The 27,012-nt window shown below is 34.6% G+C and overlaps 1 protein-coding gene and 1 long non-coding RNA gene across 20 annotated transcripts in view; one reads left to right on the top strand and one right to left on the bottom strand.

Moving 5' to 3' along the window:
• MLIP (muscular LMNA interacting protein) overlaps positions 1-27,012 on the top strand; it is a 256,011-nt gene that overhangs the window by 154,239 nt on the left and 74,760 nt on the right. For 16 of the 19 annotated variants that reach the window (XM_077903611.1, XM_077903598.1, XM_077903604.1 and 13 more), the window contains 4 exons: positions 3,506-3,577; positions 16,885-16,950; positions 17,034-17,117; positions 17,234-17,293. In XM_077903611.1, coding sequence (XP_077759737.1) covers positions 3,506-3,577; positions 16,885-16,950; positions 17,034-17,117; positions 17,234-17,293 — 282 coding nt within the window. The remainder of the gene's footprint in view (positions 1-3,505; positions 3,578-16,884; positions 16,951-17,033; positions 17,118-17,233; positions 17,294-27,012) is intronic. The other 3 variants (XM_077903599.1, XM_077903603.1, XM_077903608.1) reach the window with 3 other exon arrangements.
• Positions 12,990-27,012, bottom strand: part of LOC144317346 (uncharacterized) — a 55,955-nt gene continuing 41,932 nt past the window's right edge. The window contains exon 4 of the long non-coding RNA XR_013383308.1: positions 12,990-13,110. This is a non-coding gene — a long non-coding RNA (uncharacterized LOC144317346). The remainder of the gene's footprint in view (positions 13,111-27,012) is intronic.

Below are 27,012 nucleotides of genomic sequence, written 5' to 3'. Positions count from 1 at the left end.
ATAAGGAGAGATATGGGATGTGTAATGACATATTTCTGTGAACTCACATGTATTCTGAGTGCCTAATCTAAAGCATCCTTGAGGCCACTTTCTATTCCAGCACTCTGTTTTAATTTTCTGTGAATTATTTATCTCACTATGACTTCTGCTTTCTTATTTTTTTCTTGTAGTTTGTCTCTGTTTATTAGGGTGTAAGCTCTAGAGAGTAATGGCTTTGGATGTTTTGTTCACTGCTGAATCTCTAATATTTAGAGCAATGTAGGTCACAAAATAGATACTCAATAATATTTTGTTGAATGAATCCATTAGTTGAACTGTCATATACAAATAGACTTACAGGATATATTGATGTTCACCAGATTGGTAGAATCCAGGAGGCAAGAGCTCCCTATCCTTGGTATATGACTTGAATGAAGATAAAAATGACTTGCCTAACAAAATGGCACATGAAATAATATAAAAATTCTTATCTTCATAGTTTATAATAACAAACCAAAACTAATCAGGTGAAACTGGGTAGAGACGGTGACTAAAGTACTATTTTGGGATTTAGAGAAACAAACAAACAAACAAACATCATTACAGGATGGAGTTTAATTTCAACAAATGTTAAAAAAAAGAGAGAGAGAGATGAAAGCATTAGGGATTTAAGGTGGTAGTACACTCAGTGTGGTCCAAAAATATGAAATGACTCCAACTTCACTCTCCTGTATATTCTAAACTCACCACAAAAAAAAAAAAAAAAACAAGGAGAAAGTTCCAAATATTATCATCTTCATTGTATTAATTGGGTTGTTGTTGATATCATGAAGGTGACTATATTATACTTTGTGTTAAAACTACATCTAGTTAAACATACACTTTTTAAAAAAGATTTTATTTATTTAGAGAGTGTGCATTTGTGCGGGTGAGTGGGGGAGGGGTAGAGAGAGAAGCTCCTACTCCTAAGTAGGCTCCGCACTAAGCATGGCCTAATCTCATGACCTTGAGATCATGACCCAAGCCAAAGTCAGGAGTCAGATGCTTAATTGACAGAGCCAGGTACCCCAATATGCACCTTGTCAAAATTTAAAGGAATATTGACAGAAGAAAGTGATGAGGATAGTGACATTCTTTAATTGAGGATCAGTAAGGGGGGGGGTTGTGGAAATAGCAGTGCAACTCTCATATAGAATCGAACTCTTTACATGTATCATCATTCCAAGGTGGGGACGAGGGACCGATGGAGTAAGTTAGCAGGAAGCATATTTTGGCTCAATGTAAGGGAGAATTTTGTACCACTTTTAACAATTAGACCTACAAATGCTGTCTTAGGAGGTAAGCAAGTATTCACGTGGTGGCTGAACAGACTGATCAGAGAGATTCATATCTTGGATGAGGGGGTTGAACCAATGGCCTTCAATATCACATCTAAGTCTAAGATTCTATGGCATTATGTGTGCAATAACAATATATCTCTTTGTATAGACTTGTCCAACTATATGCTTTAAGGCAGTTGGGGATAGAAGAACAAACTATGTAAATGGTTGTATATACTGACATGAGAGGCAAGGGCCTATGGTGCATAAGTGCACAGTTGTTGATTGGCATGTCTAGATCCAAATCCCAGCTATGACTTAGTACCTTGTGGCTTTAGATAAGTTACTTAACATCTGTGTATTTTAGTTTCCATATATAAACTGGATATGATATAGAATCTACCTAATAGGTTAGTTGTGGTGATTAAATGAGATAATACACATAAAGCTTTCAGAGTAGTTCCTGGCTCATAGTAATTGTTAGCTATTATTATTATTCAAACTATCATTGCAATTAAGTATTCATAAAACCATCATGGAGTATTGATATACTGTTATGCATTCTTTGTCTGTTTAGATTTTCTTTGAGAAAAAAATATTATCTTCTAGAGAAAGTATGGATATTGGATCCAAACAGGCCTGGGTTCCAAACCTATTTCTGTTCTTTACAGGCTGTGTATCTTAGACAAGTCGCCTGACCATACCATGCCTCCTTTCCCTAACGGTTCTTTAGCTATAGGGCTTCTGTAAAACTAAATGAGGCAATGTATATAATTTGCTTATTAATGAGTGCCAGACATTATTCTTCACAAAGAGAATGCATTTCATTTTCAGTCATTACCCAAAATATGTCATATGGGGACTATAGCAGTATAGGGTTAATATAGACACGAGGGCTTGAAGGGACCTGAGACTTTTCCTCCAGGGTGGGCATTATGATTTTTCTCTACCTCACCCTTCCTTTCTAAGGAAAATGAGTGTGTTATCTTACTTTCCTCACATCATTTCAATAGAATATTACTTCAATTATATTCATAAAACTCAAGGCTTTGTTTTATTTGACTATCATGTCTTCTTCTATAGATCCTGTGGTCTGCCCAGGGGGCTAGGACAGCTTGGAACCATGTGCCAATTTCTAGCTGGCTCTGGGCCCCTGGGGAAACTGTCTGAGACAGGGACTTTTGAAGAGATGGCAGCCTTGACCTTGATTAAGCAGCTTGGGACCCAGAGCAATATCAAAACTGGGGCTTTTGATTATGATAGTATTATGATTTATACAACTTCCTCATGCTCAACCCTCTCTTTCAAATAATCCACAAAACTGACCTATATTACTCTGAGTTTTATTTAAAAGTCAGGATGTTTTATCATTTGATTCATTAATATCACTGCATTAAGAAGAGCAAGAAATGATGAAATTTAAAAAAGTGTTTAAGATCAAAAGTTTGGCTTTCTAGCTTTTTCATTATGGAGTTAAATTGCTGATAATTAGTTCTATTCAAAATATGCTACTTATTAAACATTGCTGCTAAATTTTAGGTATTCTGACTCTTGCTTTTATGAATGATGCAAGAAAATATACCAAGGGTTCAATAAAATTTATACGCAAAATGTTAGTTGATTATGGTACTATAAAAAAGAATCCCTTTCATTTAAAAATATTTTATTGATTTATTCATGAGAGAGGCAGAGAGAGAAACAGAGACACAGACAGAGAGAGAAGCAGGCTCCATGCAGGGAGCCTGATGTGGGACTCAATCCCGGGACTCTGGGATCACTCCCTGAGCCAAAGACAGATGCTCAGCCACTGAGCCACCCAGGCATCCCATAATCCTTTTCCTCTGAGAATTAAGCAAAAAACCAAAAACATCCCACCCATGTTTATAGGCTAGTACTCTTATAAGCAACATACTACTCATGAGAAATTTATATGTAACTTTGTAGAAATGGATGTTGTTAAGTTCTGAGACTATATAGCACATAATTGTCTATAATCCCTAGGCTGATATTTTACTGTGATATTTCTTTGTTTCTCATTCTAATAAAATATTAACATGGTAAGCTAATTTTTTCTGTCAAAAACAAGTTGTAGTTATTGTTTTCTTCATTTGATAACATGTCATTTAACTTGGCAAAACTAGTCTAAAATTATGTTCTATTCTTCTCCTTTTTCATCTCCACTCTTGCTTTCTGGTTACTCATTCTAGCAATACAAGACCAAGTCAAGCTACAAGGCTTTTGCAGCAATCCCTACAAACACATTGCTTTTGGAACAGAAGGTCAGTGTTGGCTCAAAAGCAGAGGGAATTTTATGTTTTTAGTGTCATTTTTATTATATGTTCTGAAATGTCTGTTTTGAAGTTCTGCTTTTACTAAAATGTTGTTCTTATTTTATTTTATTATTTTATTTTATTATTTATTTTTGTTCTTAGTTTAGAATGACATGATGAAAGCATCTTGGTGAATAGAATTTGAGACATCACTGATTTATCACCAGAGGCTAAATATGAGCTTAGAATTGTCCAGTCCAATGTAAAGCAGGCCTGGGAAATTTAATTCAGATTTGGATAGATCTCTGTTCTTTGGAATTTTAAGTGGTTGTTATATTCAAGAGCTTCCACTTCTTTTCACATTGATCAAAAGAGTAGAGGGGAAATGGGGTTGCATGAGGACATCTGGCCAGTTTGGTCAAGACTTGGTGACTAGTAGCGGCTTCTACAGGGTAGAAACATGTTAGCTGAGTATCCAACTTAGCTTTGCCCCTTAGATCCTAACATGGGCTAAAACTCTGTCCATTCTCACCAGCCACTGATGATACCTTCATGAATGAGAGGGAGGATTGAGATCACTTCCAGTGACCCAGCTGCTTTCATATGCCTCTAGGGCATTTTTGATTTGCTACTAAGAGTCATTAATTACAAAATTACAGGATTCTGCTTCAGTAGGTAAATTAAATTAAAGCCTCTTGTTTAATAAGCACATTACATATGCTCAAATGAAGGCCAAATGGAGGATTATATCAGAATCGAAATGAAATCAACTACCAAGCCTATGAAATTATTCATTTCATGTTATTTTTATGATATTTATTTAGGTAATTTATCTCAGTGCATTAAGCCTATTTTTTTTCGGTATAATTATAGTGTTTCAAATACTGTTATCATAATTTGTTAAAATGTTAGTGTTTGCCAACCAGGTGGTATTTTGAACACTGATTTATGAATTTACTTTCTTTTATTTTAGTATGATCTGGGAAATAAAATTTTTGCATGATCTCTTGTCTAAAATATAAGAATCAGTGGGAGATGCTCAGTAGCATACAAGTGGGTATTAGTGGGCCACATCTCTTCTACCATAATCTCTGAAAACTGATTTCAATTTATGCACATGTGGTCCAGAGTCTATGCTCAGTCCATGTCTGAATGCTTTCAACTGAAGGGTTGAGGCGTCACTAGATTGCAGAGAGATCTGCGACTTTTTCTCTAGCTTCTCTTCTGAATTTCTACCTTTTATAGCCATGAAAAGATGAGATGGGCCTAATCACTGATTTCAGGACGCTCAGGAGAATGCAAGAAGTGACATTTTCACCAGTTTCCCCTTATCCTATTGTTTAGGATTGTTATGTTGAGCCGTAGTGCAATGTTTTCTCAGTGCAGACCCTTTGCCCATTTCAGATGGATATTTCTGAAATATGGTTACAGTGTGTGATTCTACAGAAGTGGAGAAACTTCCTTCTCAGCAGCCAGGCACAGAGAATACAGGCTTATTGGTGTCCCTCCATCATTCTTGTCTCACCTAACTTAATACATTCTCCTGTACCTGTGGGCTACCACTATATTAATTTTCTCTTTAGAAAAATAATAGTTACTTCTTCTTGAAAGACTCTTATAAAATAAGGCTGGATATCATCATTGGTTCCAGAATCTCTGTCTACCAGCTCTCTTTTCTTCCAAGTAAATGGATTTTAGAGATGATAATCTATTAGTTGGTCATTGAAAATGAAGAATTATTACTTTAATTTCCAGTTTCATCACAAACCCATTTCATAAATGTATGTGGTAATATTACTATGTATTGAACCTAATGCAAGTTCATATAAGAGAGATTTTAGTGTTTTAAATTTTGAATAAGACAAACTCTTTAGGAAAATTTTAATATTTATAGTATAGCAAAACATAAATATCATGGTGTCTAACCTAAAATAGTGTTTTTCTAGAGAGAACTGACTATTGTATAAACACTAGTGTGGGTAATTATCTCTTGGCTAAGAGAAATTGGTTTTGGACCATAAATATTTGAATTGTTCAAAGGTCACAAGATATGACATATGTTTGTTTTTTCTTTAGTGCCTTTGTATAATTTCAATTTACTTATTTATTATTTGCTGGTTTTCCCACATTGTGTGTTGCTCAATGAGAAACCTTAATCCATAAGAATTTTTAAATAACAAAAGTCTTATCTCAAGATTTTTTTCAGCATTTATTTCCTTATTCACTAACATTGAATGATATTTCTTTCATGGTTGTAGTTTTTAAAAAATTAAATCTGGTAACTTAGGTCTTTTTATCCATCTGTTTATATAATAGAGCTCATCCTATGCCATTAAAATCAGAAGGACGTATTTCTGATTTGAGTAGGAAAATTAAGAGTATAATCATCAGAAATTCATCTGTTTGGGGAAGAATCAACACTTTGGAATATTTTTGGAAATCCCTTTAATATCACACAGAACACCACAACTAAAGCAAAGGGTGATGCTGCAGTCCAATTACAATATTCTGTTAGGGTCTATGCTGTGGAATGTCTTAAAGATAGAACTAACAAATTTAATTCAGACAGTTCAACAACCACATTAAACTCACGGTTGATGTTTTATATCACATTTTATTTTGTATATGGTATAATTAATGAGGAACTGGAATCACTTTTAAAAATAATGCTATTTTTTAAAAGCAAAATTTTCTCCCAGTTAAAGTAGAGGCATCCATTTCAATCACATAGTAAGCTATTATTGAATCACTGGATTGGTTTCAGCTTTAATCACCCCTAGATGAAGCCCATCATTTTCAAAAGAGTACATTTTGTTGGCAGGGGACATGAGGTTTCTGGTACTTCTGTTCTGTAATTTATTGTCTACATCAAAACTTAAATTCATAGTTTATTCTGTTTTCTGTAATCCCCCCCCCAATGAATGTTTAGAAAGATGCATTTTTTAGCTTAAGTCTTAACGAAGGCTTTATAGGAAGAGATAAATATAAGGCATATTTTAATATGTTAGTTTCAGAGTCTTTGGCTTCATCTCCTGCCAATAGTCATCTTCTCCAAGATTGAGATGAGAATAAAATACACGTGATTATAAAGCAGGAACAAAGTAATGGATCAGCTTGCATTTGTGACTGTCCACAAACCTTATTACAATATATTCACCCATATTGTTGAGGAAATAATTTTGAAATTGACATTCCTTTCAGTCTTGCTATGTTCTTCTCAGAGAATGTCAAAAATCTTTCTCTCTCTTATTGACTAATTTTCCTTTTTATTATCTGAGTCAGATAGCAATAGGTAGAAAGTTAAAATTAAATTGAAGGACTCATGTTAACATTCCACATAAATGTCTTTTTATTTTCATTGTGAAATTAAGGAAATAAAGGATGAAGAAAGAAATATTTTCATGAAATAAAACATCATGCATCATTATTATTTAACAAGTGATTCATATTTTTCCATGAAAGCATTTTTTTTTTTTTTTTATAAAGCAATTTAAGTTCTCTACTCCCTTCCTTACAAGTATTCCTCAGGATAAAATCAAGGCTAGAATGGTACCATTTTTCAACAAATGGCATTTCTGGCTGCCATTTTCAAGACACATTTACTTTATAAGCTATGTGATTTGAAAGAATAATAATAGAGTAGCTCAATTTAATAAATATAACATTTAAATTATAGCATTAATTATTTAAATGAAAGGTAAGGTATAAAAATTATTTTATTTTTCCCAGTAAAAGGAAGTTAAAGAATAGCTATTCTGAGGATAATTGTAAAAATTGTGCTATAAAAATGGGAAGGTAAAGATTTGTGCTATCTCATCAGTTTTCAAATCAATTTATCCTAAATTGCCAGCTTAAAATTTTAAACCATGAGTTGGTAAACTTTAATCTAATTAGACATATGTATTTTGGTGAGAATATTTTAAGATCTCTCAAAAATTTAACAAAATCTGGTTGCTAGCTTAGCATATGGCTTATCCTAGAGAGACATCTCTTAATTGATTAGTACAAGTGACTGTGTGTCGATTTTTCTGGCAATGGAAAAGTGCCCAGGACCCAAATCTATTCCAGTTTGTTCTCAGGCAATTGTCTCTTATACACAAGTCTCTTTTAAAGCACTTACCAAACCATACTTAATTATGCATGTTGGTAGTGTTTTTTTTTTTTTCCTACTATGAACTATTTGAGGAAATATAGTAACTTTTGTTAAATGTTCATTGAATGAATTAATTTACTTTGCAGCTGGATAGGTCTCTAAAATGTCCAATTTTATTTCATAGGATTTTAAAGCAAATTTTCGCTCATAAAATCATAAAAATTAAGGACCCTAATGTATTATAATTGGGGCAATGATAATTAAGAATTGTTCTTTAGGGTAGAATAAACTTCATCAATTCTATTTCCATGGAAAAGCTATAAAGGACCTTCCACTATAAGGGAACTAAGTTGATTTTAGACTTGATACATTTTAACAACTAGAAAATGCAATCACAATGGCCACCATATTGAGTATTGTAGTGAATCAGACACTGAACTAAATGTTTTATTGTCCTCACAACTCTGTGACTATTTTGACATTCAAAGATGCCAAGTAAATGCCCCAAAGCAGCAGGGCTAGTATGTTGCTGAATTGAACCTTACAGGATTATCTCCCAGCCTTTTTCTGTTCACCATACAATAGTGACATCAACTAGCTAAAGTGAAATATTGAGCAAGAAATGACGAGTTTTTATTTCTGTCTGCAATACTTTTTTTTTTATTACTTGACAAAATGTATTTAAATCCTCATCAAATTAGAGCAACAAAAGTTGTTTTTTTAATTTTTTTTATTGAGTAACAAAGAGAATTGGAAATGATTTAGTTCTGAGACATGAGTGATTGAAGTTTACAAAGCCACTCTGATTCCTTGAGTTATTAAAAGACAGAGACACATTACAGTGAAGGAGGTTTGGGTTGAAAACAAGGCACACTTTTCTGATGTCCTTGATTAAATGAAGGAAAAAAATGAATTTTCCTGCTATTGAGCCTTAATGAATGGGTTTGAAATAGGCTGCAATGGTTGCACAAACTCTTTCTTCTGTGTGGTAGAAACAGATGTTCAACACTTCAAAGATCTTAGGATTATAAGCACCAAGTAGATTTCCTCAATTATTGAACATTTTAAACCAATCATAAAAATAATGTAATGATAAATATTTCTGTATCTTTAAAGAAGCTGTATCTGGGAACCCTTTAGCTTACAGTGTATATTTTCCCTTTTTCTTCAGATCTGAGTGCTATTCAGAACTGAATCTCCAACTATATAATCAAAGTGAGATTTATTTTGCTGAGGATATCTCTAATCCTACAAATGGTTTTGTATTAATGACAGAAAAGCAAATAAGGCTTTTATGGGCTTCAGAGGATTTATTCTACCAAATACTTAGCTGGTCAGATTAACAAAGTATAGGAGCACTTAGGTTTAGCATGAATCATTTTGAGGGGGGTTAATTTGATAGAGTTACTGGCCCATAAAATTTTTGAAATCCAATCTAATTAGATAGTCTAGGCATCACAAAAAGTTTACAAGACCTTTTTGATTATTCTTCCTTTGAAAATAGCTTACTTTCTAGTTGCATTTAAAATACAACTGATTCATGCTGTCTTCAGATTTTTAGAACTTAATCCTATTGCCAGAGAGCAGGTTAGACTGATTTAATATATCTGACTTAAAAGTGCTTGCAGTTCCATCAGAGATCTCCTTTCAGGTGAGAAACACCTATTATAGTTTACTGGCATATGGTCCCATAAGAACTTTGATTTACAGTGCTAGTTCATAGTCCTTGGCTCTTGATTATAATGCGGTGCTGAGCTCAGAAACTATTTTCTGTGAAAAATTTGATTTACTAGGTCTCTTTTTAAAAACTGGACCACACAGTTGGCTGTTCTGAGCAAAAGATAACTACTTTTAATGACCATATTCCTGATAACTTACATTAGTTAAGAATCTTTAAAAATAGAATTCAAAGTATTCACCATTTATGCCTCACTTGGCTATCATCCAATATAGTAGAAAAAAATATATTTTTAATAAAAATATTTTATTGGAGAATATTCCGAGACAACTTCACTCAAAATTAATAAATCCCCCCCCCAAAAAAAATCAATACTCTCCTGCTGGCTAAGGTGTCAAAAAGCAATCTATGGTCAGAGTTCTTTTTAATGGTGATTTAATATATTTTTATTTAAATATAACTTTGTACTACTGAGAAAAAAAAAAAAAAAACCTACTCTTTATGGCTGCCAGAAGGAATAATTCAAGATGATACATTTGACAAAGAACTACTCATCAATTAAAACAAAATCAATTCTAGTAAACTTCCAAGCTATTGAAATTCAAAATAACCGTGCTCCAAATTTAAATACAGTCTGAATATTGCCCTATTTCAAAGTTTCAGCATTATTCACCTAATACCGGTTATCTTCCTTAATTTTCCAAGGGTTCTGAGTAGTTTTTTCATTCTTTGAGTAAATTTCAACATTTCAAATGGTCTATCAAAAGTTTTATTTTCCTACAGTACGTTCCCACAGAGTAACCAAGATATTAACCTTATTTGATTTTGGCTGAAAAAATATCTGCTCATTACATTAACACTGGTCATATGCTCAGATCTTTGAAGGAAACACATGTAATTGAAATGCAGAGATAAAGTATTTGTTATTTAAAATATTCAAAGAGTTTAAACCCCCTCTCTAGAACATTTTACCAAGGACAATTAAAATCATATTATTTATACAATTTATTTATTCACTTAACCACGTTTAGTCATTACTTTATCCTTTCAATTCATCCTAAAAATGTTTATTGATCACATATCACTGGCTCTATCCTGGGGCTATAAAGATAAATAGCAAATTTTTTATTGTGATAGGGACAAATGGTCCAGTTTGGTAGAGATACTGTTGAAAAATTATTATTATTATTATTATTTTTAAAAATAATTATGATATCATATACTTAAAGTATGTACAAAGTGATATGGTACCCAAGGAGGGAATGAAGACTTCCCGATATGAAGGCCAAAACTACATCATAAAGGAATTTGATTAGAATCCTAAGGATAAATAGGAATTCTTGAAGTGAGCTCAATCCAGGCAGAGTTAATAACATGTAGTTAAAGGTAACCACAAGGTCAAAGAATTAAAGTGGTTCTTTGAGGCTGAAGAGCAGCTTGCAAGTGAAGAGTAGTTAGAAGGTATTGTTGGAAAGATGAAGAAGGTCTAGATCAAACTTCTCCCCTAAGGAATTTGTTCTTAGTTCTTGTCATTAATTTCTGACTTTTTTCTTCATAATTATCATTGTGATTAGAAGCCGTGTGTGTGGGATGCCTGTGTGGTTCAGAGATTTAGTGCCTCCCTTCCCGCCCAGGGCGTGGCCCTGGAGTCCCGGATGGAGTCCCACATCGGGCTCCCTGCATAGGGCCTGCTTCTCCCTCTGCCTATCTCTGCCTCTCTCTCTCTTTCATGAATAATAAATAGAATCTTAAAAAAAAAAAAAAGAAGAAGAAGAAGAAGAAGCCATGTGTGGCATAAAGTCTAAAATTAAGGCCCCATATTATGTGCCACCTTGACATATAGTGAACTTGGAGGGGCCTCAAAGCCTAACTGCAACTTTCCCTCCTCCCTGTTCACCCCCAGATAAGATCCCCTAACCTTCCTTATCAAACCAAGTGCAGTTCTTACTGAATTGAACAAGCCAATCACAACCTTCTCAAACCAGGGAACACATATGTCACCCTTTTGATCTATAAAGCCTGCCTTCCACCACCCCTACTTTGTACCTGAGCACAACCCTTGTCTGGCCCTGGGTGGTGTGAAGCATTCCTTTCCTCTAGGCTGTGAATATAACTGAGTAACAAACTGTACTGTTGTTGGTTCCATCTACCCAATGATAGAGATCATGTATTTGGCCATGCCTCTAACAGCAAGGTTAGGACCCCACCCCTTACTTACCAACAAGGTAAATAGGTGATTAAGACACTATGTCAGAGAAAAATTAAACTATGAACACCAACTAGGAGTTATCTTTTTGAAATTTTCTGTTCCTGCTATCCATTACTCATGACTAGTAAGTTTAGAGAACAAAGGAGAAAGGCAAAAGAGAAAACATTATGGTAACAAAGAGGCAATCTCACACATTTCTATTATGCTATCATAGATAATGTCATATATTTTGTTAATTAATGCAGAATAGTATATTTTGCACAAAAATTTTCCAGACAGTATTTTCCTTTGTGAGTTATTGAAATGAGGAGATGGTAAATTTTTATTTTTAGATGTAACTTTTTTGAATTATTAGGCAAATATCCTAGGCCAAAATGATAACTAGCATCAGGACATGGTTCCTCTTGGTGAAGACTAATAGTTCTGGATCTGTTATATTACTGGCTCTGTTAGAGGGGCAAAAATTGATTCTGTTGAGCCTTAGATCACATGGTTCCACAGCTGGTGTGACAATTTTTGGTCAGAATATAGGTATATTAGACTGATAATGAAGAAGGGAGAAAGAGAAGGTAAATCTAAGTAACAGGACAGGACAGCTGTAATTTTCAGTTGAATACAGCAGTTGCTTGTGATTCATCCCAAAATATGAAGCTGAGCTCATAAAAAAGTAGGGGAAATCCCTGAGGCTCAAATAACAAAAGCAAGCAGAAATTCATAATGTTTAGTTATTCTGAAGATACTATGCTCCCTAACCATAGGGATTGGGATTTATTATCAGCTTGGTGAAGGGAGAGAAAGATTTGGGGCTGAATGAAATGAGGATTGGAATTGCCTCCCTATCATAAAGCCAAGATCTTTGAAAGGTTACACTCTCAATTACAAGATGGATAAGGAAAAAAATTTGCAAAGGGAAATTACAGGCAAAATTTCTTATATCAGCTTAGGCTCAGGGTAGGAAAAAAGAGAATCTTTAACTGTAAGCCTATCCTTTTTTTTTTTTTAATTTTTTTTTTCAATTTTCATTTATTTATGATAGAGAGAGAGAGAGAGAGAGAGGCAGAGACATAGGCAGAGGGATAAGCAGGCTCCATGCACCGGGATGCCCGATGTGGGATTAGATCCCGGGTCTCCAGGATCACGCCCTGGGCCAAAGGCAGGCGCCAAACCGCTGCGCCACCCAGGGATCCCTGTAAGCCTATCCTTTAGTGGATTTGAGATTTGAATTTGTGATAAGGAAACTTTATACTGAAAAGTTAAAATTAGTTTGTCTCATTATGCTTCTAGATTTTGTATTGCTTGGTTTAGACCTTGATATGAATGGAAAGCTGTTCAAGGGTAATTTGTAAAAAAAAAGTAGTCTATGATATTTCTATTAGTTTTAATGTAAGCCACACTCATAGCCACAATGGACAAACCTTGATATTTTGGTGGCTTAACACCATCATTGTTTATTTCCTTCCCATATCATAGTTTAGTAGAGTTCATTTTGGTTCTCCCACATAAGTTCTCAGTATTTCAGTGATTTAGGAATGTAGTCTGCTTCCATCTTGCACCTTAGTAACCTGAAGAAGAGGAAAGAGAATGAGGAAAAGTCATATCTACTCTTACCTGCCTTGTGCCAAAGGTTATATATGACTTCAGCGCACATTTATTTCATAAAAATGTCACAAGCTCATACCAAAATTCCTGAGACCAAGGAAATGTATATGTGTCTGAGAAAATGAAAGTCTCTAATGAACACCTAGCATTTTCTTTGTCACAATATCCAAATTAGTGGAAGGAAAATGAGAAAAAAAATCAATTACAGGATTCAAAAATTGAATTAAAATGAAATAGAAAAAGTGAAACAAAAATAAAACAAACATTTGGAAATATTTAAATATATAAGTAATTGTAATAAAAGAAATGTTAACTTTTCTAATTAAAAGACAATGGAGGGCAGTCCCCATGGCTCAGCAGTTTAGCGCTGCCTTCAGCCCAGGCAGCGATCCTGGAGACCCGGGATCAAGTCCTGAGTCAGGCTCCCTGCGTGGAGCCTGCTTTTCTCTCTGCCTGTGTCTCTGCCTCTCTCTCTCTCTCTCTCTCTCTCTCTGTGTGTGTTTTCTCTCATGAATAAATAAATAAAATTAAAAAAAATAAAAGACAATGGAGATGAACTCTAGACATCTGCTGCTTATAAACCACTTATTTTTAATGTTTGAACACAGAAAGTTGAAAAGAAAGAGGCAAACAATGATGTACTAGTAAAATGCTAATCAAAACATTTCATTATATCAGGTAAAATAGATATTAAGACATAAAGCATTACTGAGGAAATAGAGGGTCACTTCATAATGATGAATATTTAATTCATGAGGGAGGAATACTTCTAATTATGAATGTAGCTAATAAAATGGCTTCAAACTATGTTGAGCAAAAATTGCTGGTATCACAGGGAGAAATGAACAGACCTACTATGATTCCCTGAGATTTGATGATACCGTTTTCAATTATTGATAGAATAAGTATGCAGGAAACTCAGTAAACTAGAGACAACTTGAACAAAACAATGAATAATTTTGATCAGATACACACACATACACACACAGAAGCCTGCAGACAATTTTAGAAGATAGATATTTTCTTAAGCATCATTGGAACATTTATAAAACTGTCATGTCATATCTCATAAATTCATAAGAAGTCACTATTATGAAGAAGAAATTCTCTTGCAATAATATAACCAAAATAGATAATTTTAAAATTGGGAAAATCCTCATATTTTTAAAAATTAAAAGGGGAAAACTACTTTTAAATAACCCATGAGTCTAAGAAATATTAACGGATATGTTTAAAGATATAGTGAAAACTGAATGACAATGATCATGACTTGTAAATTTAACAAAAGGAATACATTGAAGAAAACCAGGATAAATCCAAAAAATGAGAACGGAAATAAATAGTAAAGATATGAACAGATATTATTGAAATGGAATATGAGTATTCCAAAGAAGATCAAAGCCAAAATGTAGTCTAATTAAGAGATGAGAAATTGATAAGTCTCTGGAGAAATTGATTTTTTAAAAACATATGTAGACACAAGTAAATATTAGAAATAATAAAGGAGTGTGACCAAAATGGCAACATAGGAGGTTTTTGAACTTCCCTTTTCCCATGGACACACCAAATATACAGCTATACACAGAATAATTCCCTCTGAAAGAAATCCAGAAACTCTGTGAGTGACTGTTACACACTGGGTGAAAGAGAATATCAAATCAGGAAAAAAAAAAAAAAAAGGCTGAGACACACTGTCCTTATAAACTCTAATACTGGCACAGCTCCATGCAGTTGGGAGAGAATCCCCAACTCCCAGCTTCTCCCTAGGCATGAAAGATTTAGAACATATATCTAGCACCCCGGCTTTTAAGAGTCCCACCCAAGGGAGTGACTTACTAGGTTAGGAAATAGTTTCTGAAAGGAAACACCAATCACAAAGGAAAATGATGAAAACATTGACTACATTGCAATGAAAACTTGTGTGTGTTATCAAAAGGCATCATGGCAATCATGGAAAGGAAAGGCAAGACTGGGAGAGGACATTTGTACCATGTCTAATTGACAAATACTTTGCATCCAGATTATATAAAACTTTCCAACAGATGAATAAAAAACAGACTACCCAATAGAACAATGAGTAAATATATAGAAGGAAACATGAATAACCAATAAACACATAGGAGGTGCTCAACCTCAAAAATTTTTAGGCAAATTCAATGTAAAACCAAACATTTTTCAAGGTCTGAAAACAGGAACTCTCATTTTTTGCAGTTATGAATGTAAAACTATACAATTGTTTTAAATAACAATTTGACAATATCTGATAAAGTTGACTATCCTGTACTCTGCTATTATGCAGCTACTTTAGTCTCAAACTACAAATATGTGTATAAAGAAACACATACATGGGTGGTAGCTGTTACAGGTTGTAATAGGAAAAATTTGGAACACCCTAAATATTCAGCACTAGAAGAAAGTATCCATTTTTTTGTGGAATATGCATACAATGTGCTATAATGTAGAAGTAAAACAACTAAATGAATGGCTATATGGAAAATAATAATAATAATAAGGGCAGAGGAAACTTTCGGAGGTGATGATTGTGTTTATGGCAATAGACTGTTGACATGGTTTCATGGATATATACTTGTTTTCAAATACATCAGTTGTATACATTAAATAGGTACAGGTTTTTGTATGTCAACCATACCTCAATAAAGTGGTTTAAATCAAACAAAAATAAAAAAGTTAGTTTCAAAAGAATTACACAAAACAACCTTATATATTGTTTAGTGATATATAAATATATTGATACGTTTTAAAAATTAAAGACATAGACATGATGATAAACACAAAATCAATGAATGATTACTTCTCATGTGCATGTAGAAGATGAAAAAGTAAGCAGGGATGAATATACACTGGCTTCTATTATTGTGTAATGCCTTACTTACTCTCAATGGAGTACATACACTCTACAGAGTGCCATCTTACTTTCTCCACATCCAAACTATATATCTGAACTATAACACAATAAATAAAAAGTATGTTTCCAAAGAGTTGGATATCATTTGAGGTCAAGTCTGATAAATAAAGTTACCAAAACTTTTTGGATATAAATGATTAAAAATGAGGCAAGATTTTTTTCTTGTGTATGCATGTTTTGTTTTTTTTTAACTGGCCCTGAAGCATTTCCTCAGAAATAGTTTTTGTAGTATTTTGAGACATGGCTTCATCATTATTTCTGTGTGTAGCTTCCCAAAGTGACTTCTTTGAAGGGGACAAGACTTCTTTGAAGGGGACAAGGATGGATAACATGTCCAGGTTCTAGTTTGTGTGTTTAAAAACTCAGTCTTCGTTCTTCATTTCAACACCTTCTATCAGAGATACTCATTATGTTGGACAAACTAGACTAATGTGAGAAATGCCTCCATGCCAAATAATAGCTCATCATCAGATGATTCAAAGTTTTTTTTTCTCCTTTTTGAAATTTGAGATATACAGGGCTTTCTTTCTTTTTTTTTTTTCCTTTTTTTTAAAGATTTTATTTATTTATTCATGAGAGACACAAACAGAGAGAGAGGCAGAGACATAGGCAGAGGGAGAAGCAGGCTCCATGCAGGGAGCCCGATGTAGGACTTGACTCCAGGTCTCTAGGATCACGCACTGGGCCGAAGGCAGGTGCTAAACCGCTGAGCCACCCAGGGATCCCTACAGGGCTTTCTTTGAAGAGACTTTTCTACTACATTTATATTTGACTAAAGGCCTCACATGAGAACTATTTCATTTATCACTAGGCTCTCGATGAACCAGCTAAGACTGAAGGTGTCTTCAAGGACAATGCTTTGGACCTACCTCTGGAGGTAATGACTTCAGATTACCCATGGTTTTGAGACAAAATCCCAAACCTCATTGCTAACTTGGTACCTGATTTCAATTCTTCCAGTTGTGTTTCCCTGCACAGCTCAGGCAGCAAACTGAAGAGCTCTGTGCTACCATTGATAAGGTCTTACAGGATTCCTTGTCTATGGTAATGCCTTAGACTAGAATGTGCAATTCAAATATTTGCTTCGCTTCTCTTCATTTTCCTCTGTTTGAGTATGATGCATCTTAGGCTTGTCCTTTTTTTATTTTTCTATTTTCCAGCATTCTTCTGATTCTTCTTCAAGTTCCGCACAGACGTTGTTGGGTTCTGACATGATTAAAGTATGTATGTATTTAATATAATTTACTGAACTGTAAGAGTAACTCGATCAATGGTTTTAAACTGCAGCTTAAGGCCCCATAGTGAATTGGGAAGTTAATTTAGCTAAATAGCATCTAGCATCTTAGAAATAGAATAGTAGAAATGTAAAATATCTGACTGTATTACTAGTGGTGGGTAGGTATTGCTGACATAGTTTTCAATTTGTTTACATGTGTATACGAGTATGTGTGTACAGGGTTACAAAGTAAAATTTATTTCTAACTATGGGTTAAGTTCAAAATAATTTGAAAGCCAAAGTATTAGACCATGTACTTATATGTTGGCATTTTAGGAAGCATTTTTAAGAATCACTTATAGAATTTGTGGCTTATCCCTCTTATAGCTTTGGTACTTATGTAATTCACAGTATCTTACAAGTGGAAAAGGAAGTAGACTGAAGTTCTATTAGGCTAAGAGCTTCCACACAGGTATTATTTCTGGAACTTTTTTCCTTTTGGTCAACTAAGCTTATTTCATTGTTCTTTGACTCAGAGAGACAGAAACTGGGATATTTTAGATCATTAGTATACTACTAAGTCATTAATTTTAATCTAGTTTTTAATAATTTCCTTCTTATACTGTAGTAGTTTCATTTGGTAAAATAAAATACTACATTTCTCCAAATTATTTTTTGAATGCTTAATACAGACCTACTCACCGAATTTTCAAAATGGTTGCGGCTTTTTCTTTATAATCATTAGGGTGTTTTGGTCAGTCTTATTTTCACTCTTGGAATGAGTATAAATACTTCTTTCATGTTCCTTCTAAAAGTTGTACATTGTGCATACAAAGCAGGTTTTAAATGTACAGAATTGCTTATAACGAGAAGAGTAATATCAATTTTTGATTGGATTATCAAAACTACAACTATCTGTTAACAATGACATAGGAACTCAGTAACCAATAATTATCAATACTAAGATTATACTTTAGTAGAGAGGACCTACAAGTAGATAATTATAGCTTTTGTGTTTATCTATTTTGTTGCATATTCTTTAAGTCTTTTGATCTAAAAATATGAAACCGTGTTTGATTTGCCTGAGACTATATACATTTAAAATATATTTTTATTTCATTTGTTGAACATATAAAAAGTACTTTATGTTATATTTTATAATAGGACTAGGACTTAAATAGTAATATGTGAATAATAATATATGTTACTGATTTAACAAATATTTAATGCTTATAGTATTAAAAATATATTATTCTAGGTCACTAACTTTAAGACAACTGTTTCATTCAACAAGTATTTATTAAGTGTCTACTGTGCGCCTGGGGTGTGAGGCATTAAGGGCATAACGGCGAGCAAGGCCAAGTAACCTAAGGGGAATACTTTGGTCTTAGTGATCAGAAAGCAGAATTCAAGCTGAGAACAAAGATGGAAATAGTCCAAATTGTAGAAAGATTGGGGAGATTAGCTTTCAGGCAGAGGAGTAAGCATATGTACAGGAAAGAACTTAGTGTATGTGAAGATGAAGGGCAGTATGGCTGCAGTACAGTGAGCCAGGGGTAAAGCGCATAAAATGAGAAGGCGGCCCAGGGATAGTGATTTAAATGCTTATGGAATACCATGGAGATATTGAAGGTTCAGTTCCAGACCATAGCAATAAAGTGAATATTGCAATTAAGTGAATCAAATGCATTTTTCATTTCCCAATACATATAAAATTTATGTTCACACTATATTATCATCTATAAGTGTGAAATAACATTATATCTAAAAAGCAAAGTGCCTATCTTAAGTAAAAATACTTTATTGCTAAAAAAATGCTAGCCATCCTCTGAACTTTCAGTAACCTTTTTGCTGGTGAAGGGCCTTGGCTCAGTGTTGCTGGCTGACTGATCAGGGTGGTTGTCACTGAAGGCTAGAGTGGCTGTGGCAATTTCTTAAAATAGGACAAAAATGAAGTTGGCTACATTGAGTGACTCTTCCTTTCATGAACGATTTCTCTGTAGCATGCAATGCTGTTTGATAGCATTTTACGCAGTAGAACTTCTTTCAAAATGAAAGTCAGTCATTTCAAATCCTGCTACAGCTTTATCAACTAAATTTATGTCATTTTCTAAGTCCTTTGTTATCATTTCAACAATCTTCACACTATCTTTACCAGGAGTACAGTTCACCTCAAGAAACCACTTTTGTAATGCTCGTCCATAAGAAGCAACTCCTTATCTGTTCAAATTTTATCATGAGATCGCAGCAGCTCAGGCATATCTTTAAGGTTTCACTTTTAATTCTTTTTTTTTCTTTTGCTATTTCTACCCTATCTGCACTTCCCCCACTGAACTCTTGAACTCCATAAAGTCCTCCATGATGGTTGGAATCAACTCCTTCCAAACTCTTGTTAATGTTGATATTCTGATCTCTTGCCATGAGTTAAGGATATTCTCAATGGCATCAAGAATGGTGAATCCTTTCCGGAAAGTTTTCTTTTTTTTCTTTTTTTCAAAATTTGGAGTCTTTCTTCCTCTATCTCAGCTCCCCCACCTCACTTGTGCTTAGTCTCTTTCTCTCTCAAAAAGAAATAAATAAAATAAAAAGTTGAAGTATACTTGATACATAATATTACATTAGTTTCAGGTGTAATAATATCATGGTTTAACAATTCTATATCTTGTACTATGTTACCATGAGTGTAACTCCCATCTGTCATCATACAATGCTATTATAATGCTATTGACTCTATTCCCTGTGCTGTATCTTTTATTCCAGTGAGTTATTCATGCCATAACTGGAAGCCTTTATCTCCCATTTTCTCTCTCACATTTGACCATCTCCTTACTTCTTTCCCTCTGGCAACCACCAGTTTGTTCTCTGTGTTTATGAATTTTCTTCTGCCTTTATTTGTTTGCTCCTTTGTTTTGTTTTTTAGACTCTGCTTATAAGTGAAATCATATGGCATTTGTCTTTGTTTGGCTTATTTCACTTAGCATAATATCCTCAAAGTCTTTCCCTGTCATTGTAAATGACATAATATTACTTGAAAGTCAATATTACTTATTGATCCGTGAGCTGAAGAATGGATGTTGTAACAGCAGTCATGACAACAGTCATCTTGCTTTACATCTCCATCAGAGCTCTCAGGTTACCAGTTGTTTTGTCAATGAGCTGGGATATTTTGAAAGGAATCTTTCTTTGTGAGTAGTTGGTCTCAACAGTGGGCTTAAAATATGCAATAAACCATGTTATAAACAGATGTGCTCTCATCTAGGCTTTGTTTCATTTATAGAGCATAGGCAAAGTGGATTTAGCATCATTCTCAGGGATTATCCCTATCATTTTCAGAATCATCAATAAACACCGGCTTCAATTTAAAATCACCAGCTGCATTAGCTCCTAACAAGACAGTCAGCTAGGCACTGACTTCTCCTCTCTAGCTATAAAAGTTCTAGATGGCACCTTCTTCCAATATAAGGCTGTTTCATCTACATTTGAAAGTCTGTTGTTAGGCATGGTCACCTTCATGAATTTTCTTAGCTAGAACTTCTGGATAACTTGTAGCTTCCAGCATTTGATTCTCACCTTGCACTATAGTGTTGTTAAGACAGCTTCTTTCCTTAAACCTAGTGAACCAACCTCTGCTAGCATCAAAATTTTTCTGCAGTTTCTTCACTTCTCTCAGCCTTCCTAGAATTGAGAGTTAGGGCCTTGCTGTGGATTAGGTTTTGGCTTAAGGGAATATTAGTGGCTGTTGTGATCTTTCTTCCAGATCACAAAATCTTTCTCAGTATCAACTATAAGGCTGTTTCTCTTTCTTATCACTGGAGTAGCACTTTTAATTTCCTGAAACAACTCCTCCTGTGCATTCACAACTTGGCTGTTTGGCACAAGAGGCTTAGCTTTTGGCCTGTCCTTGCTTACAACATGCCTTCCTCTTTAAGCTTAATCATTTCTAGCTTTTGATTTAAAGAGAGATGTGGGACTCTTCCTTTTACATAAACACCTAGAGGCCATTGTAGGGTTCTAAATTGGTCTGATTTCAATTTTGTTATGTCTCAGGGAATAGAGAAGCCCAAAGTGAGGGAGAGAGATCAAGGAATGGTTGTTGGTGGGGCAGATAGAACAAACAACATTTATGGTTTATAGATTAAGCTTGCTATCTTATATGGGCATGATTTGTGGGACCCCAAAACAATCACAATCATAACATCAAAGATTACTGACCACAGATTGCCATAACAAATATAATAATAATGAAAAAATTTGAAATATTGCAAGAATTGTCAGTATGTGGGTCAGAGACACAAAGTAACAAATGCTGAAAATGGTGCTAATAGACTTGCTTGTCACAGGGTTGCCACAAAACTTCAGTTTGTGAAAAATACACTATATACAAAGTATAATAAAGTGTGAAGCACAATAAAACAAGGTGTGGTTATATTTGTCATAGTGTAAAGTTTGGATTGTATGGAAAATAGGAAAATATAAAATATGGGCAGATTAATATGAAACCATTGAAATGATCATGATGGCTGCTGTGAGGGGGCCCTTGAGGCCAGAGGAGCAGTCAGTGCTGATGGCCTAGACGGGATGGGCTCAGGGGAGTAAGAGAGAAGCATGCGGGTTTGTAAGAAGTGTTTTAGGCTTGCTGCGAGGTTGGATGTGAGTAGTCAAGGAAAGAAGAATCATGGATGAGCTCCGTGTTTCTGCCTTGAGCATAGATAACCACGTAGAACGCAGAGTGTGGAGGAGGGAAGAGGATTATGTTCATTTTGACAGGATGAGTTTGAAATGTGTATCAGGGGGCCTTAAACTATGTGTCTGGAGCTAGTAGGAGAGATCTAGGGATGATATGCACATCAATGGTGTGAGTGCATATCAGAGAGCTACAAGAGCTACAAGCTCTTTCTACAGAGAGCTCCAAGGAAAAAATAGAAAAAATATTGTGGGTCCAATAAAGGAGGTAGAGGAGAAGCCAGCAGAGGACATGAAATGTTCATTGTTTTAAGAAGAAAATCAGAACAGTGTGGTAACATGGAAGCTACAAGAAGAGAGTATTTAAGAGAATATAATCATGGTAATTGCTGCCAAGAGGAAGACAGAAATAAAGCTAGAGTAGTGTTAATTAGGTGTGACTTGTATATTTTGAACCTGTGTTGCTATTGCTTATGTGTTGGTTTTCATTCTCATCTTTTTTTTTTTAACCTTTGCTAGTATATATAATCCTTTTGAACCTGAGGTTGTTCTTAATCTAGTATAAAAACTATATATATATATATATATATATATATATATATATATATATATATCTCCTACCTAGGGTTACTGTTATATATATAATATGTAACTTTAAATTCATGTTTTCTTAGATATATCTTCTTTTTTAAAAAGATTTATTTATTTATTCATGAGAGACACAGACTGAGAGAGAGATGCAGAGACATAGGAGAGGGAGAAGCAGGCTCCTTGCAGGGAGCCTGAGGTGGGACTCGATCCGGGATCCTGGGATCAAGACCTGAGCAGAAGGCAGGCGCTCAACCGCTGAACCACCCAGGTGTCCCAGATACAACTTTTGTTACTACTTTCTAATACTTTCTTTCCTTACTACTTTTTTGCAATTTTCTCTTAGGGTTTAAAACAATTTTTTTTTTTTTGCATCATCTGGTCTAATTATTTTTGGGACAATAGATTTGTGGATATCATCACTTTTATATTAAATCTGAGAAGCTGTTTATCTGGGAGCTTAAGTAATTTTTTTTTTAATTTCCTGCTTACCTTTCAGTATTTTGACATTTATTGGTTGTAAATTTGAAAATTTTTGAATATTTTACATTTTTGTTACTTTTCTTAGTTACACATAAATTGTTAAAGATAATAACTATGTTTATTTTCCTATCCATCTTAAACTTTGCAATATCTTTGTTCAAAATTAGGCAAATACTGGACACCTGGGTGGCTCAGCCGTTGAGCATCTGTGTTTGACTCAGGACATGTTCTTGGACTCCTGGGATCGAGTCCTACATCAGGCTTTCTGCATGGAGCCTGCTGCCTGTGTCTCTGCCTCTCTCTGTGTCTCTCATTAAAAAAAAATAAATAAAATCTTGAAAAAAAAAGCAATTAGATAAATACTATAGCACTTTTACTTTCCAATGTTTTTAATCAAAATACATACACACAGACATAATTTGTTAGTATTGTTTTGATTTTTGTATCTGAATTTTTATGGTTATATTTTTCTCGATGTCTTCTTTATTTAGATCCTGATTTCTCACACATTGGTAGCTTTCTCCTGGATTTATTTATTTTTCCTGGGTGCAATCTTGCTGAAAATTATATACAACAAGGTGTTTTTGTATTGATTTTGTGGCCTATGTTTTTGAGAATATCTTTATTTTGCCCTTTCATTTAAATTATAGTTTTGTTGAACAGAAAATTATAGGTCCTATCTCTTCAATGCTCCCCCCCCCCCAGGTTCTTTTTCTTCAACAACATACTTGTGAAGTATTTTGCCAGCATGATATTTACTCCTCTGCTACAGAGTGATCATTTACAGAGTGGGTCTGTAATCTTTTAGAAATTTTTTGTTTTAGAATTTTTTTGACTGTCCAGTTCTTACCTCTTTATTTAGTTTTTTATTTTAATTCTAGTATTCTTAGAAGGCAATTGAGATTCATCCATGTTTTTGCATGCATCAATAGTTCATTTGTTTTCATTGCTGAGTAGTATTCCATCATATGGTTGTACTATATCTATTCACCTGCTGATGATGGACAATTGGGTTATTCCTACTTAAGTGCTATTATTAATAGAGCTGCTAAGAACAAGATTTTGTATGGACATGTGCTTTCATTTCTCTTGTGTAAAATCCTAGTAGAGGAATAACTGTACCGTTTTTTCTCCTACAGTATTTACATTTTTCAGATGTCTTACTATTTTTCCATGGAAACTCAAAGTTCTCAGAGCATATTGGCTAGCTTGGCTATATGTGTACCTGATGCCTGAAGTGGCAGACACTTAAGCCTAGTGCCTAGGATTTACCAATTCTGCTGCATTTTGTCTTTTGTTCTTGTTTTATGAAAAACAGAAGGAGCATGTGTCTCAGGCTGTAGAACTCTGTAATGTTAAGTATTCCCCCCTTGCCACTCTTTTCCCACCCTGGTGACAGTGTGTTCCTCATCTTTGCCTCCCTGCATCTTTGCTTATGGGCACTCCATACTCCTCTTCAAATAGCTGTTTCCATTGTTATCCCTAAGGAAGGCATCAGGAACTGTCCAGTTGTCCAAACCTATGCTTAACTGTCCCCTTCTTGCCAGCCAGACTGAAGGACCACCTTGATATTATCCTCAGAGATGTATCTTTTCAACATCCTCAAATTTTGCTTCCTCACATTACCCCACTGCTGTCTTTATCTCTGATGTTGAAAAGTGGTGTGCAGTGAGAAAGCAGAGACAGAGGATGTAAAACAAACAAACAGACAAAAACAACTACTTTGAAATGTTGGGCTATGAAAGGGAGAAGGAAATTGGGTCTGGAGTAGGGTCAAGGAAGAATTTACTTCTGATTTGCTTTTAAAAGCTGAAAATGACAAGAGAAGTTGGCACGTTAGTAGGATAGATTCACTAGAGGAATTATACAAAAGAAATCCTGCAGGATGAAAATCCCTCAGAAGATAGAACTTACAGCCTCATTCAAATAAGTGTCCTTTTATTAAAAGCTGGAAATGCCTGCCATTTTAAGAAGACAGAAAACAGAGGAAATGTTAGGTACAGATGCGAGTGTGTTTGTAGGTGGAGGGAGAGAAAAGGAAAAAAATTATAACTCATATTTTTAGTCGTTCAATAACTAACATCTTTCAGTGAAGGAAGGTTTAAGATTACTAACTGAGGTTCAAAAGCAACCATATTGAGGATTCCAGGGTGGCTCAGTGGTTTGGCACCTGCCTTTGGTCCAGGGCGCAATCCTGGAGTCCCGGGATCAAGTCCTGTGTCAGGCTCCCGGCATGGAGCCTGCTTCTCTCTCTCATTCTCTCTCTCTCTCTCTCTCTCTCTATATATATATATAGAGAGAGAGAGAATAAATATATATAGAATATATAATATAATATATTATATTATATATATATAGAGAGAGAATAAATATATATAGAATAAATAAATAAAGTCTTTAAAAAAAAGCAACCATATTATAGGGAAGGGAACCATATTATATTATAGGGAAGAGTTTGGAAAAGAAAAAGTTGAAAGCCATTATGTGTTCTGCTTTCAATTATTCTCTTTTTCCCTCATAAATCCCTTCCACTCAAGCTTTGCCTACACTGTGTTGTCCAAACCACTTTCTTCAGGTTCCCACTGCTATCAACTCAGCGCTGGTCAGAGCTGACATATCTGCAGAACTGGAGATAGCTGCCACTCCCTCCTATCTGGCACACATTCCTCTAGTGCCTTCCAGGACATTATATTCTCTCTCAGCTTTTGTCATACATCATTTGCCATCATTATTTCTTAAGTTCATTTGCTGGTTTATCCTCTTCTTCCCAAATTATCAATGCTGGAGTGCTGCAGGATTCAATCCTTAGACTTCTCATTTCTCTTTATATTCATTCCTTTGGTGTTTTGAAAAGCAAGTATATACTGTCAACTCTCAAGTTTATATCTCTACTCCAGAATGATCCCCCAACTCCAATATCCCAAATTCTCTCACTGCCCTCTACTCTCCTTTTCCATTTAGATTTTTAATAAATATCTGAAAAATTGAAGTCTAGATTTCTTCCCACAAAAACTATTCCATATCCTACCTTCCCATCTCCATCTATAGAATTCTAATCTTTCATTTTCACAAGGCTGGAAACTTTGGTGTCAAGTTTTATTCTTTAATTTCTCTCATATTCCACATCTTTATTAGAAAGTCTATTGCTGTAGATTTAAGATATATGTAGAATATGATTATTTCATGCTTTTTGTACTGCTGAGCCATCATCATGTTTTGCTAGATAGTGCAGTATTTTTTTCCTTATAACCTTGCCTATCTTTCATTTTTAACACATCAACGAGAGAGACACTTTTCAAGCATAAGTCAAATTATGGCCCCCCTCTGCTGAAAACCAGCAGTGCCTACACATTTCCTTTAGATATAAACCAGAATCCTTATGAGCTCCTGGAAGGGCCTCTATGATCTGGTCTCCCAGCCCTTCCATCACTGCTCCCCTGCTCTCCTGCTTTCCTACTCTGCTCACACCATGCCAGCTCTGCCTGCTTCCTTGCTGTGCCTCGAATGTGCCATGCATACTCTTACCTTAGTACGTTTTGTTCTGTTTTCAAATCACTTATATAACTTTTTATAGTTTCTAGTTCCTTGTAGAAAACTTGCAAGCTTAGCTTTTATCTCAGAAAAAGCACGGATAAGTATGGTTGTTTTCAGTCCGGATCTAAGAAAACAAATTTCTGGATTCTCTGTGCATGTGTTTTGGTTGTTCATTATTTATGTTCATTTTCACTCACATTGTCTTACCTCTTTGTGTATCTGAATCTGATAGTGTGTTGATATTCTACTCAAAAGTTTATTTATAGAAATTATTTGAGGGCTCAGATGATATTATTTTACTATAGAGAGACTTTCTTTGCTTCTGTCAGATACCAAGAACATTAGTAAAGAAGGATTACTTAATTTAATTTAAGGTTTTGGGATTTTTTTTTCCTAAACATTGTTTTCAATTATTTGAGGCAAGCCTGAAGACTA

The sequence above is a fragment of the Canis aureus genome, chromosome 7, assembly GCF_053574225.1.
Source record: "Canis aureus isolate CA01 chromosome 7, VMU_Caureus_v.1.0, whole genome shotgun sequence".
Lineage (NCBI taxonomy): Eukaryota > Metazoa > Chordata > Mammalia > Carnivora > Canidae > Canis > Canis aureus.
This window is presented reverse-complemented; position numbering and strand designations above follow the sequence as displayed.